Source organism: Piliocolobus tephrosceles, chromosome 13, assembly GCF_002776525.5.
Source record: "Piliocolobus tephrosceles isolate RC106 chromosome 13, ASM277652v3, whole genome shotgun sequence".
NCBI classification, from domain to species: Eukaryota; Metazoa; Chordata; class Mammalia; order Primates; family Cercopithecidae; genus Piliocolobus; species Piliocolobus tephrosceles.
In genome coordinates this window covers 16,333,388-16,347,718 of record NC_045446.1, presented here as the reverse complement: position 1 = coordinate 16,347,718, position 14,331 = coordinate 16,333,388, and the positions used below count along the sequence as shown (strand labels likewise).

General features: G+C 34.9%; 1 protein-coding gene across 1 annotated transcript; it reads left to right on the top strand.

The window, feature by feature from the left end:
- Positions 1-11,371: 11,371 nt before the first annotated feature.
- On the top strand, positions 11,372-12,325 carry LOC111544950 (olfactory receptor 4S2). The gene has a single exon (XM_023215829.1). It carries the CDS (start codon positions 11,372-11,374, stop codon positions 12,323-12,325), a length of 954 nt encoding a protein of 317 aa, XP_023071597.1.
- The last annotated feature ends 2,006 nt before the right edge of the window (positions 12,326-14,331 follow it).

Sequence of the window (14,331 nt, the reverse complement as noted above, 5' to 3'; positions counted from 1 at the left end):
CTGACGTCTCTTTAACCAATTGAACATTATTCTTATCCATACTCTCCTCCGCCTTTCTTAATCATTACGATTGTGCTCATGTGATATGAAATAACCAGAAAATTTCTTAAAAATACGGATTACATGGCGTTGTGTTGAAAAAATAAAATAGATTATGCATTTTTCATGCCTTAAACTGCCAAGAAAATGAATGAAGTAGTACCTTCAACTTTTTACATTTGTACTGAAGTCTAAACAAAAAAATGCATATATTGCCTGTGTACAGCTCATGAACTTTTGCAGATTGAGCATGATTGTGTAATCAGCAACTGGATTAAGAGACAGAAGTATCAGCACATCAGAGGTCCTCCTTATTCCTCTTTATTATTAATACCTCCCAAAGTTAACCACAATATTTATTTCTAAATATTGTAGTATTGTAATCCCAGCACTTTGGGAGGCTGAGGTGGGTGGATCACGAGATCAGGAGTTCGAGACCAGCCTGGCCAAGATGATGAAACCCTGTCTCTTCTAAAAATACAAAAATTAGCCGGGCGCAGTGGGAGCGCCTTTAATCCCAGCTACTTGGGAGGCTGAGGCAGGAGAATAGCTTGAACTGGGGAGGCGGAGGTTGTAGTGAGCTGACATCATGCCACTGCACTCTAGCTTGGGTGACAGAGCAAGACTCCGTCTCAAATAATAATAATAATAACAATAATAATAATAATAATAAAATAATAATGTTTTTATCTGTTCCTGTACTTTGAAGAATAAGACTGATACAGATTTTGCTGCTGAATGTGTGTCTTATCAGTATTTCATTTGTGAGTCATTTCTCATGTTGGCAAGTTTTCTGATTGTTTTCATTAATGTATACGGTATCTTATCATATGAATATATAATGATTAATTTATCCATTCCCTTGTTGCCAGGCATTTGGGTGGTTTCCCATTTAGGGTTATTATGTATAGTGCTGCTTTGAACATTTTGAAACGTATTTTTTAGTGAATATATGTCTTTTATTATTTCATTATGCTTTATAATGTAATTAAAACAATTTTAAGAAAGTAGTACTATATTTGTATTAATATTCTTTCATAATATATTACTGATATAAATGAAAGATATTAATTGAAAAAATACTTATCTACAGAAAAACACTAAGTGAAATAAAAGATTTAGAAATAAATATGTGAAATATCTTACAGTTCTAGGATCCACACAGTGGGATATGAGATAAGCTGATTAATGCAAACCTGTCTGTCAATCACAGGAAAAAAGGAAGAATGCTCTTAGAATGGTAGTTTACACAATGAAGCTTAGAAAAACTTCCAGGGATGCAACATTAGATTATGCTAGCAAGATTAACACAGAGGTATCACCACTGAAAAATGTTATCAAATAGAATATTCATTGTAGCATATGAAGTCACTTGCCATATTAATTGAAACTGGGAAAATTCTGTATTTAGCTTCTAAGAAGGAAAAATAATGTACTTCACTGAACTCCCAATAAGGGCAATGATGCCAAATGAAGAAGGCATGCTATGAGTTTATGCTAACACTGGACTGTCACACATACACTCAGACACATACACACATGTGTGTGCAGACATTTAATGCAAAAAATAAAGTCTTTTCAGGAATTTATATTTAAGGCATAGTTGAAATAAATCTGCTAATATAGAAAACCAAAACTTAAAAGAGAAAAAATTTGCTCAAGAGCAAGTGATCACACAATAAAAATGACTGAATATAGGAGGAAATTAGGTTGGAAACAGCTACGCCAGAGCACGGCATACAAGTATACAAAGACGGGGTTTATTGTAGTTAATGGACACAAAACATAATATAAATCTTTCTTGTATAAAATAGAAAATGATTTTGAAGTCAAATTACATTTAGTTTAAAAATTTTCTGGGCTGTTAGATAACAAAATAACTTCAATAAATAAATAAAATGATATTTTTATTAGAAACTCAGTGGATAAAACATAGTAGTGTTTCTAACTAATCAGTGAATTCCGGATATCAACAAATTTACTCAAAACAAAGAAGAGAGAGACAAAGATATGGAAAAAGTTAAAGGGATATTAACAGACCTTAGAAATGGAATAAAAGGGAGCAACATATGTCTACCAGACTTCAGGATTTATAAAATAGTTAGAAAATACATTTAAAGAGATAATAATTGACAATTTCCAGAACTATGAGAAATATTTAGAAAAAAATTACAACAAAAAGAGTTGCTCTCTAAAAGAGCCCTACAAAATATTACTTCTAATTAATAATAATTTGAAACACGGGGCCGGGTGCGGTGACTCACGCCTGCAATCCCAGCACTTTGGGAGGCCAAGGCGGGCGGATCACCTGAGGTTGGGAGTTAGAGACCAGCCTGACCAACATGGAGAAACCCCATCTCTATTAAAACTGCAAAATTCGCTGGGCGTGGTGGCACATGCCTGTAATCCCAGCTACTCGGGAAGCTGAGGCAGGAGAATCGCTTCAACCTGAGAGGTGGAGGTTGCAGTGAGCGGAGATTGCACCATTGCACTCCAGTCTGGGCAAAAAGAGCCAAACTCCGTCTCAAATAAATAAATAAATATAAAAATAAAATAATTTAAAACACAGAAAGACTAGAAGCCAGAAGAAAATAGAATTACATTTTTAAAATGCCAAATGTAAAATATTATCCTTAAATTCCATAGTTTTTCAAGAAAAGTGAAGTGGGGAGTCTTCAGTAGAATAAAACAATAAACTGCAATTTAAAAATAGCCAAGAATTTACTATACAGACATACTCACTTAAAGTAGTTGTAAATATTAATTTTTATTAAGAGGAAAGATGTTCCAAGAAGGAAAATTTAAAATCCAGGAAGGAATAGTGAATCAGGAAAATACTAACCTTATTTGTAAACTGAGATATTGTGTTAAAAATATTAAACATGTCTAATATATATAAGATGAAAAATAGAAGCAAGAATGAAAAACGTAGACCACAACACATCAGTAAGTTGAAAAGAAGTATTGCTTAGTAGGAGAGAAAAGACTGATTAAATTCAGACTTGGTAATAATCATGTACAGATATGATTTTTTGAGTAATTACTAAAATAGTGGGAGAGGAAAAGAGACAAAGAAATGTATTATTATTATTTTTTGAGACAGAGTCTCGTTCTATCACCAGGCTGGAGTGCAGTGGCACGATCTGGGCACACTGCAACCTCTGCCTCCCGGGTTCAAGCGATTCTCCTGCCTTAGCCTCCTGAGTAGCTAGGGCTACAGGCGCGCACCACCACGCCCAGCTAATTTTTGTATTTTTAGTAGAGACAGGGTTTCACCATATTGGCCAGGCTGGTTTTGAACTCCTGACCTTATGATCTGCCCGCCTCGGCCTCCCAAAGTGCTAGGATTACAGGCGTGACCCACCGCACTTGGCCGGGGATGCATTTTTAAAAAGAAACAATATCATTCCAAATAAAAGGCAAGAAAATAGGAAGGAAACATAAAAATTGGGCAGAAACAAAAATAAAAGCAAAAAATGATCATACAAGCCAATTAAAATATACAAGTTAAAACAAAATTAACACAATGAAGTAAATTCAACAGAATAATGAAAATTATCATAAAGGTTTAAAATACAGTTTGTCAAATGTGCTTTCACAGAAGATGCACCTAAACCACTGATTATACATACACACGAAAGTGAAACTGAAAGCATGAAAAGGATAAAGCAGGCAAATATGTTAGCATTTGAAGCAATATTGATTATTATGTTTTAAATAATTAAATATTAATCGAATTTGCATGATGGAAACATTTACGAATTCTAACTTCGCATGGATGGAGAAGGATAGACAGAATTTGATCCAAAACCATCAAATGATCCAAAGCAGCATTAATAGACATATATAGAACAGTATAGTCAACAACTAAATTGAAGGAATTTATCATATTTTATAGTTAATTCTTCCACAGAATAATTCATTATAATTAACCTACCACAAATAAATTCTTCATCAGCGTCAAATAATCCACACCCCAATCTAGATCTGGGTTTTATACCCTTTACAAAAATTATCTTAAAATAGATCATAGACCTAAATGTAAAACATAAAACCATCAAATTCTTACAAGGTAACATTACAGAAAATCTAGATGACTGTCAGTTTGGTGATGACTTTTTAGATATAACATCAGAAGTACCATTCTTGAAAGAAAGAGTCGATGATCTAGATTTTGTAAAATAACATTTCTTTGCTGTGACAGGTAATATCAAAATAATGAAACAACAAGCCACAGACTTGCAGAAAAGACTGGCAAAAAACATCTGATAAAAGTCTGTTATCCAAAATATACAAAGAAATCTTAAAACTGACAATAAGAAAACAAACAATGTGAAATCAGCCTAAATGCCCATCAATGATAGATTGGATAAAGAAAATGTGTTATATACATACCATGAAATACTATGCAGCCATATAAAAGAATGAGATTATGTCTTTTGCAGGAACATGGATGGAGCTGGATGGAGCTGGATGCCATTATCCTTAGCAAACTAATACTGCATGTTCTTACTTATAACTGGGAGCTAAATGATGAGAACACATGGACACATAGAGGGAAACAACACACACTGGGGCCTTTTGGAGAGTAGAGAGTGGGAGGTGGGAGAGGAGCAGGAAACATAACTATTGCGTACAAGGCTTAGTATATGGGTGACAAAATAATCTGTGGAGCAAATCTCTGTGACAAGAGTATACCTATACAAAAAGAAAAAAGAAAAAAAAAATAGAAAGAAAAGAACCAAATTAAAGAAATAGGCTGAAGTCCTTAACGGACATCTCACCAAAGATGATATACAGATGACATGCAAGCCTATGGAAAGATTCAACATATTGCAGGTCACCAGAAGAATACGAATTAAAGCAACAATGATATACCAATGATATAACAGCATATCTATTAAAATGACCAAATCCGTAACACTGGCAATGCCAAATGCTGATGAGGGTATAGAGCAAAAGGAACACTCATTCATTGTTGTTGGGAATGAAAAATGGCACAGCCACCATAGACGACAGTTTAGCAGTTTCTCAAGTACTAAACATACTTTTACCGTAAGATACAGCAATTATACCACTTGGTATTTACTCAAAGGAGTGAAAAATGTATGTCCATGCAAAACCCTGGCATTCAGGTGTTTATGTTAAGTTTCTCTGCGTCACCAAACCTGAAAGCAACCAAGATGTCTTTCAGTAGGTCTATGCATAAATAAACTGTGGTATATTCCGACAATTAAATATTGTTCAGTACTAAAAAGAAATAAGCTATTAACCCATGAAAAGACATAGAGGAGACTTAAAAGCATATTATTAAGTGAAATAAGCCAATCTGAAAATACTAATAATGTATGACTACAACTATATGACATTTTGGAAAAGGCCAAGTTATCGAGATAGTAAAAATGTGTTTGGGGTGTTGGAAGGATGAATAGGTGGAGTGCAGGCAATTTTAGGGCAATGAAACTATTCTATATGATATTAGAAGAGCGCAGAGATGTCTTTATACGTTGTACAAACCCACAGAATATACAATACCAAGAATGAATCCAATTGAATCTCATTATAAAACCCTGTTGTATAACAAGAATACACCTTATGGACTTTCAATGATGATGTATCCATGTAGATTCAGCAGTTGTAAAGAATGAAACTCTGGTGGGACAATGTTAATAATAAAGGAACTTATGTATAAATAGGGCCAGAGGCGATATCAGAAATATGTATGCCTTCTGTTCAATTTTGCGAGAACTAAAATTTAGTGAGAAACTAAAAGTGCCCTAAAGATAGTCTGTTTTTTTTTAAAAAAAAAGACAAAAAAGAGGATAGAATGTAATACTATGCAAAAACATTTCTTGATTAGGTCAAAGTAATAAAGAAAATTGAGAAGAAAGTTATAGAGGAGACAAAGTAAACTGCAGTAATAGAAACTTAAATTCAAAAACCTTAATAACGTTAAATATAATTATACTACATTTAAAAGACAAAAGTTGTTACAGTAAACATTATAGGATGCTTTTCAACAAGCACTCTTCTGCAAAGGAAAATAATGGACTAATGATATGCAAAACAGCATGATAAATCTCAAAAAAGTCTAGACACAAATGAATAAATGATCGTAATAAAGTTCACAATGGGAAAACTAAAATTGAATCATAAAAATCAGAAAAGTAGTTGTATCTGGGGGAATGAACTGAAAAGGGACATGACTTCTGAGTTGTTGAGTTTTCTACATCTTGAATTTGTTAGTGGTTACATGAATGTATACATGTGTCAAAAATCATCAGAGCATATACTTCAAAACATTACATTTCATTGTATGTAATTTTAACCTAGAGAAAATAATGTATTACAAAAAAGTGTTCATGTCTGTTCATCTCAAGAAAAATATGACCTTCAAATCCCACTTATAAGTGAGAACATGCCTTATTTGGTTTTCTGTCCCTGTGTTAGTTTGCTAAGGATGATGGCCTCCAGCCTCATCCATGTCCCAGCAAAGAACATGCTCTCATTTCTTTTTTATGGCTGCATAGTATTCCATTGTGTATATGTATCACATTTTGTTTATCCAGTCTATCATTGGTAGATATTTAGGTTGATTCCATGTCTTTGCTATTGTGAATAGTGTCGCAATGAACATATGTGTGCATGTGCCTTTATAATAGAATAATTTATATTCCTTTGGGCAGATACCCAGTAATGGGACTGCTAGATGGAATAATATTTCTGCCTTTAGCTCTTTGAGGACTCACACATTGTCTTCCACAATGGTTGAACTAATTGACACTACCATCAATGGGATTATCTTTAAGAACACTATGGCAAATAAAGAAGCAAGTTACAAAAGACCACATATTGGATGATTATTTTTATGTCAAAAAAAGTCCAGAAATGCCAATCTATAGTGACAGAAAGCAGATTAGTGTTTGCCTAGAGCTGGGGGTGATGGTGGGAGAGAGGAATGAGGAGTGATTGCTAATGAGAATGGGGTTTTATTTTTTTGAGGGTACAAAGATGTTGTAAACTTAGATTGTGTTGATGATTGCACAACCCTGTGTATAAAACACCAGTTAAATTGTACACTTTAAATTGATGAATTATGTAGTATATGAATCATATCTCAGAAAAGCTATTATAACAAATGAATGTTAAATCTATTGATCATTTCTCTGTACTATTCTTACATATTTTATTAATTTACTGTCATTCTCCTATCACATTATATGTAGCTATCTTTTTTTATCCAAGAGATTATTATCATCAGATATCCTTCCTTTGCACACATTTCTGTTATAAAATATGGACACTAATATTCCATTATTTATGTATTGTATTTAGCATTTGTTCCAAAACATATTTTGAAACATCTCCTAGATCTCAAAGTACATTTTGCAAAGTAGGAATAGAAGATAGACTGACTTTCCCCACTACTCATCTAAATAACTGAGTAGCAGAATAGGGATTCCCCAAAGATGTTCTCATCTTAGTCCTCAGCACTTATCAATATATTTTGTTACATGGTAAGGTGATAAAGGTTGTAGATAAAAATTAGGTTTGCTAATCAGTGGACCTTAAAACAAAGATGTTATCTTGCACTATCCATGTGGGCTCAATGTATTCATAAGGTTTATTTAAAGGTGGGAAAGTGAAGCAGAAGTTAGATTTGACGATGCTACACTGCCTGCTTTAGAGATGAAGGAAAGGGGCCATAAGGAAGCAGGTAGATTCTAGAAGCTGGAAGAATTAAGGGAATGAGTTTTCCCCTACAGACTTCAGAAGGATTTATCCATTACAATGCCTTGATTTTAGCCCAGTGAGCCTCATTTTGGACTTCTCACCTGCAGAAATGTGAAATACTGATTTTGTATTGATTTAAGTCACTAAGCTTGTGGTAATTTGTTGCAGTAGCAACAGGAAACTAACACACTAGCTTAATCATGATGAATGTTTCCACAAACCTGGGCATAATTGCGTTTTTACTTCCTGCTCTTGATGGTTCACTCATTTCTTCTGCTAACTCCAGAAGTGAAAATGTAAGCAGGATCTCTTTGACATTTTGGATGCTGTTTGAAATAAAGAAAAATGTGAGATAAGGTAAGAAGAGTAAAGTAAAAAGTCAAGCATGGGGAAAGAAACTAATAGGAATAGGAAGAGAAAAAGCAAGATTATTATTAGTTTTCGTGAGTCAACCTGAAGGATTTACAATATAAAAGTAAATGATTTAAATTCAACCCATACTTACTCCAAGCATAGGCCAAACATGAACCTTACCCCACCTATTTCTCCATAAATCAGCATAGAATCAATTAAGAAGAAAAGCAATGTTCCCAAATAGCACAATCGAATATACTATTTTGTATTAAAATGTAGCTTTCAAGAAAGAACAATTACAATTCAATAAATAACATAAAACAGATATCTTAATATGTTATATCAAATATGGACTAGTTAATGCACATAATGAAGCATATTAATTCAAAAAACAAGGTATAGAATGATAAAATTATTACTTCTTTTTGCTGAATTGCTTTGGATTAGGGTCACAGTCATTAATATGAGAATTGATCGGTTTTTGTATTTAGCAATAATTTTTAAAATTTAATTTTAAAAAATTGAACAGACACTAGAATTAAAGTTCATTGGTAGGGCTGCAATTTGTTTTGACTATGGAGGAAGACTTTGGGGAAAATCTGTCTCCAAGGTCATTTATCATTTTGCATCTTCCTCTTTAAATAGACCTATAAGAATAGAGAAAAGAACATTTATTGTCAGAGACCCTGTGAAATGGCAGATATCATTAGGCGAGAAAACCAGGAACAACAAAGACTCATTTCTACCAGCCTTTCAGTCTGAGGGGTCAGGTATTTTCTGGTACTAATTATTCACAAAGGAATTCCTCAGACATCACTGTTACTTTGCTCTGGGCAGCTGCACCCAAATTAACTCAAGAAGAGATAGAAACATAAAGTGAACTCAAGCTCCGGAAAATACTGGTGAGTTTTTTTTTTAAAAACTAATACAGAATATTTGTGGAAAAAGATAATTAAATTGTTAGATTTTGAACATTTGTAATATAATTGATTGAGATTGTTCTTTGAAATACAGAGATAATGAAATTATTAAAACGATGATAGTGGAGATAATAACATGTAACTAAACATGACTATGGGGTAGGGTAGGATGGATACGAATAAGAAAATGTCAATAATTTCAAAGGAAAGTGAGTCATTATGCCCAAAATACTCAGTAAAAGGAGGAAGGCATCCTTGTGATGGATATTGGCTTAAGGAGATAAACAGCAAGATGCTACTGCATCAGTTGGAGTCAAGAGAGGCCGTGATTCAGGTTAGCAGCCTTTACTAGGATGCACATTCTGATAAATGGAACTTTAAATCTCAATCCTGCAATCAAGATAAATTAGTCCCTTATCTTGGTGAATGAAAAAAAAAATTCCTCTAGAACATTGTGATATGGACGGTAGAGGAAAAATCCTCAGGTTTGTGTGCAAAAGCCCAGTTTCTTGTAGATGAGAGCCAAGCAACATAAATAATTGTTGCCCAAAACTGCTATGATGTGAGCTTCCTTAAATTGAGGGGCTTTCTTAGTGGAGGATAGTATATTTCTTTAAATTCAGCAGGAAAACTGAAGAGGAATGAGCATGTAAAAAAGCAGGGAATGTGCATCAGTCTGTACCTAAATCATATTATTACTATTACATTTATAATCATTATTTTGTAATGCACAAGAGATGGCACACCTGTAGTGACTACTGTGCCAACTCTAACATGAACACCTGAAGAAACACAGCCCTGTAGTTTCCCAAAAGCTGGAAGTGTTAGCCACAATGTCACTGTACAGGGATAGCCGAGAGCACAGAGTTCAGTAGGTGTTGTCAGCATTCAGCTGGGTGGATCTTGAGAGGATCTACAGGTCTCTGCTACACAACCTGTAATTGGAGGAATCACTTACATCTATGGTTGATTTGAGAAAGAGTCCTAACAGCTCCTTTAATCAAAACTATTCCACATACCCTTTTCCATCCAAACATACCAACGACCCCATTGTAGTGCCTGAAATTTCACCACTGAACATTCATCTATTTAAATTAATGTTGTGATTTTCCTAAACCCATTAAAATTATCATTCAGTGATGATCTCTTGCAGAACTATAAATCGAACAAACTGGGAGAATGAATACAGCCCGAATAAAACTTGAAAGATTAGAAAGATGTATGAAGCAATGTTGACATTAAGGGACAGTCTTCTCTTTTTTACACCCATTTTCTTTGTTTTAGTTGATAGACAAATGTTTAAAATACAAAGCAAAGTCGGTCCTGGAAAATCCTAAAGTATTCTGAGTCTATACATGGAGAAATTACATAAGATTTCACTCCCCCTCCTTTCAAATCAAACAGGTCTTGCTTTCTCTCTAAAAGTTTCTTTTATTGCTTTACCTTCTCTCTGCCTTCCTATCAGGGTTTTATGAATATTTCATACTGACAGAAATGATTTAATTTCATGGTTGAAATAACCATTAATATGACATGTAGTAGTGAAATTGAAACTGTCATTTCACAAATGGGATAAGAAAATTTCTGTTAAGTTAAATAATTTACCTGGGGTTACAGCACTGTCATTTTAGAATCAAGTTTGTGTAATTTTGCTCTTCTTTCTATAACGTCACACTACATCTTGACTATCAGGGCTCAAGACGACATTGGTGGAGGTGCAGACATCATGTGCACAAGGATAGAGTTTCATGAGAAGAACTTACAAAGCCCATGAGTGGATACACTTGCAGAGAAATTGCAGCGTATTTGTGAGTGGACGTGATAATCAGGCATGGCAATATTCAAAAGGTGAAATGTGGATGTTTTCACTTGTGGGTCTAAAATAAAGCAAACATTTCCAAATGTTTGCTGGTAGATAACACAGATGTGACCATATCCCAAAATACAGAAGTTGTTTCAAAACTCAATGTCTTGTACAAAATAAAAACTAAATAAAGTTTAGAAACAGCTAAATAAACATTAATAAAAGGTGAGAGAAGAGAGGCATATGGTAACATATATATGAGACTGGGGGTTTTACTTTCTCTCTCTGGATATTGCTTTCTCACCTGAAGTGAATGAATGTGATTTAATCTTGAGGTAAGATGATCAAAATAGATGCACTACAATTTTGTTAAGTATGCATGCCCATTAGCATTTTTTTCCCATTTTCAACTACTGTGATATTCCATTGGTTCTGTGCTAGAAATAGAAGAAATATAGTCCTTTTTATGTTTCCTTTTTTTAAGGTAATTTAATTCTCTCTTAAGAACTTGACCCTTGCCATGGAAAAAATAAACAACGTAACTGAATTCATTTTCTGGGGTCTTTCTCAGAGCCCAGAGATTGAGAAAGTTTGTTTTGTGGTGTTTTCTGTCTTCTACATAATCATTCTTCTGGGAAATCTCCTCATCATGCTGACAGTTTGCCTGAACAATCTGTTTAAGTCACCCATGTATTTCTTTCTCAGCTTCTTGTCTTTGGTGGACATTTGTTACTCTTCAGTCACAGCTCCCAAGATGATTGTTGACCTGTTAGCAAAGGACAAAACCATCTCCTATGTGGGGTGCATGTTGCAGCTCTTTGGAGTACATTTCTTTGGTTGCACTGAGATCTTCATCCTCACTGTGATGGCCTATGATCGCTATATGGCTATCTGTAAACCCCTACATTATACGACTATCATGGACCAGGAGAGATGCAATAAGATGTTATTAGGGACATGGGTAGGTGGGTTCTTACACTCCATTATCCAAGTGGCTCTGGTAGTCCAGCTACCCTTTTGTGGACCCAATGAGATAGATCACTACTTTTGTGATGTTCATCCTGTGTTGAAACTTGCCTGCACAGACACGTACATTGTTGGTGTTGTTGTGACAGTCAACAGCGGTACCATTGCTCTGGGGAGTTTTGTTATCTTGCTAATCTCCTACAGCATTATCCTGGTTTCCCTGAGAAAGCAGTCAGCAGAAGGCAGGCGCAAAGCCCTCTCCACCTGTGGCTCCCACATTGCCGTGGTCATTATCTTTTTTGGCCCCTGTACTTTTATGTACATGCGTCCTGATACTACCTTTTCAGAGGATAAGATGGTGGCTGTATTTTACACCATTATCACTCCCATGTTAAATCCTCTGATTTATACGCTGAGAAATGCAGAGGTAAAGAATGCGATGAAGAAACTTTGGGGCAGAAATGTTTTCTTGGAGGCTAAAGGGAAAAAGTTGGACTTAATAATTTAAGCTAGATGATCTTAAAATTTCTCAGCCTTGCTTAACTCATCTATGCAATGGAGGCAATAATAACAACCTCATGGGATTTGGAGTGGAAAAATGAGAGAATAACACATTCAAAAGAGTAAGGTATTATTTGTCATTATTATCGCATTTTTCTAATATTTCATAATTAGATAACTTCCTGAAATATCTATGACAGAGAAACATTATTAAACATAGAATCACAAACATGCAGAAGAGAAATTCCTCCCGGCTTTCCATTGGGGACCGGTTTCGATTACCCTGTCTTGCTATTCACTGGTCTTGCTGTCATATCCCTGAAAGCAGAAACTCACCATATGTTTAAAGTGGAGGAAATAAATTTTAAAAAATTTAGAATTTCCAAGTGTGTGGGCAGTGTTTGCATATTTATGGGCTTAATTTTTGAGGTGTCAGGCACTATAGTATGACTCATATATTTCCCCCTAAAAAAAAAATCCTCTACCCTGCTGCTGCGGCTATGTATAGAGTAGTGGGGAATTGATAAGATTGTAATGTGTGCTGGCTGCTGACATCCTGGGAGCAGCGAGAAGAAAAGGCCTCATAGTTCACAGCATAGATTTCACTTATCCTTGTACGTGCACGTTTCATCACTGTCCCCCACATTAATTCCAGGAATTATTTAGCTCAGTCTTTCAAAAGAATAAACCTCCAATCTTTTGTGTAATAATATAGAGGAATTCTTACCTGGCTGTGTAGAAAATGGCCCGTGGAAATAAAATAATTTTCATGTAATACAATGTATGTTTCACTCCTACATTCTGTAGAATCATATGCTACAAGCATTTAGCATCTCAGGAGTTTTGCAGGTGAACTAACTTGCTAGTTTTCTACGTCCTTGCTCAGATGGCTGTAACTTCCCCCACAACACTGAGTCAACTACCTGGTAACACTGTTCTCTATTTTTCAAAAAATGTGTGAAAATCTTTCACCAGCCAGTATTTCCTGCCTGCTTTTTTGTCATTGTGGATTAACATATAATTTCTATTTTACTCTTATTTTAGCAACAATTCAGATGACAAAGGAAATACATTTTTGTGGACAGTTTACTATGTTTAACAGAAATTTTATTTTTTAAAATATGCATTTATTAGCTTTTGTCATAATACAATGACAGAAGAAAAGAAGAAAATGAAAAGTTACATAATATTACCATACAGATGTCTTATTTACATGAAAATGTAAAGGAACACATGCATATTGAACTGTCTGAAAACTCAAACAGTTCAATAATGTAAAAACTGAAAGAAAAAGCGTAATAATCACTTTCCTATCTTTTCTTAGAAACACACCACTGTTAGCAGTTGCTTATGATTCCTTTCATTAAAAATAATTTTATACCCATATTCACTTATAATTTCTATTTTATATAATGTTTGTAGTCACAGAAAGGAATAGTATAAACATTGACACGTAACTTTTTCCTTTAGAGAATAATATGATCTGACCGTCTCTCCACGGCAGCACTTACAAATGAAACCCCAGGGTCTAGTCAGATTGGACGTGGATGCTGTCACCATAGCAGGTACCCTGGAGACCATGCCAGAAAACAGTCCTCTCCCAGGGAAGGTCAAAGCAGCCAGCAGTGTGACAGGGTGAGATGAATGAGGTAACATCCAGGGTTCGCAACTGATTGAGCATGTGGCCAGAGACTGGGAGGTAGTAATTGAGAATGTCCTTAGGATTGTGACCAGTCCTGTTTTCCGAACTAGACTTAAAGAAAAACACAACTGAGATAACTTCCTTAATGTTGCAGCAATTCCCAGAACGATGGCTGATAGAGAACATCTTCCTCTTCCAGCACCCATTTTCTCACCCTTGATTTCTTTCACCCTTGGCCAGCACTTCAGTTGGTTTGGGTTGTCTACCCTGTGGGGTGACTGAAAGCATTATCCATAAGAGTTTGATCCCTAGTTGCCTTGTTCTTATTTACTGTAGTTGCTGCAATTGTCCAGTTACAGTTATCCCTGGTG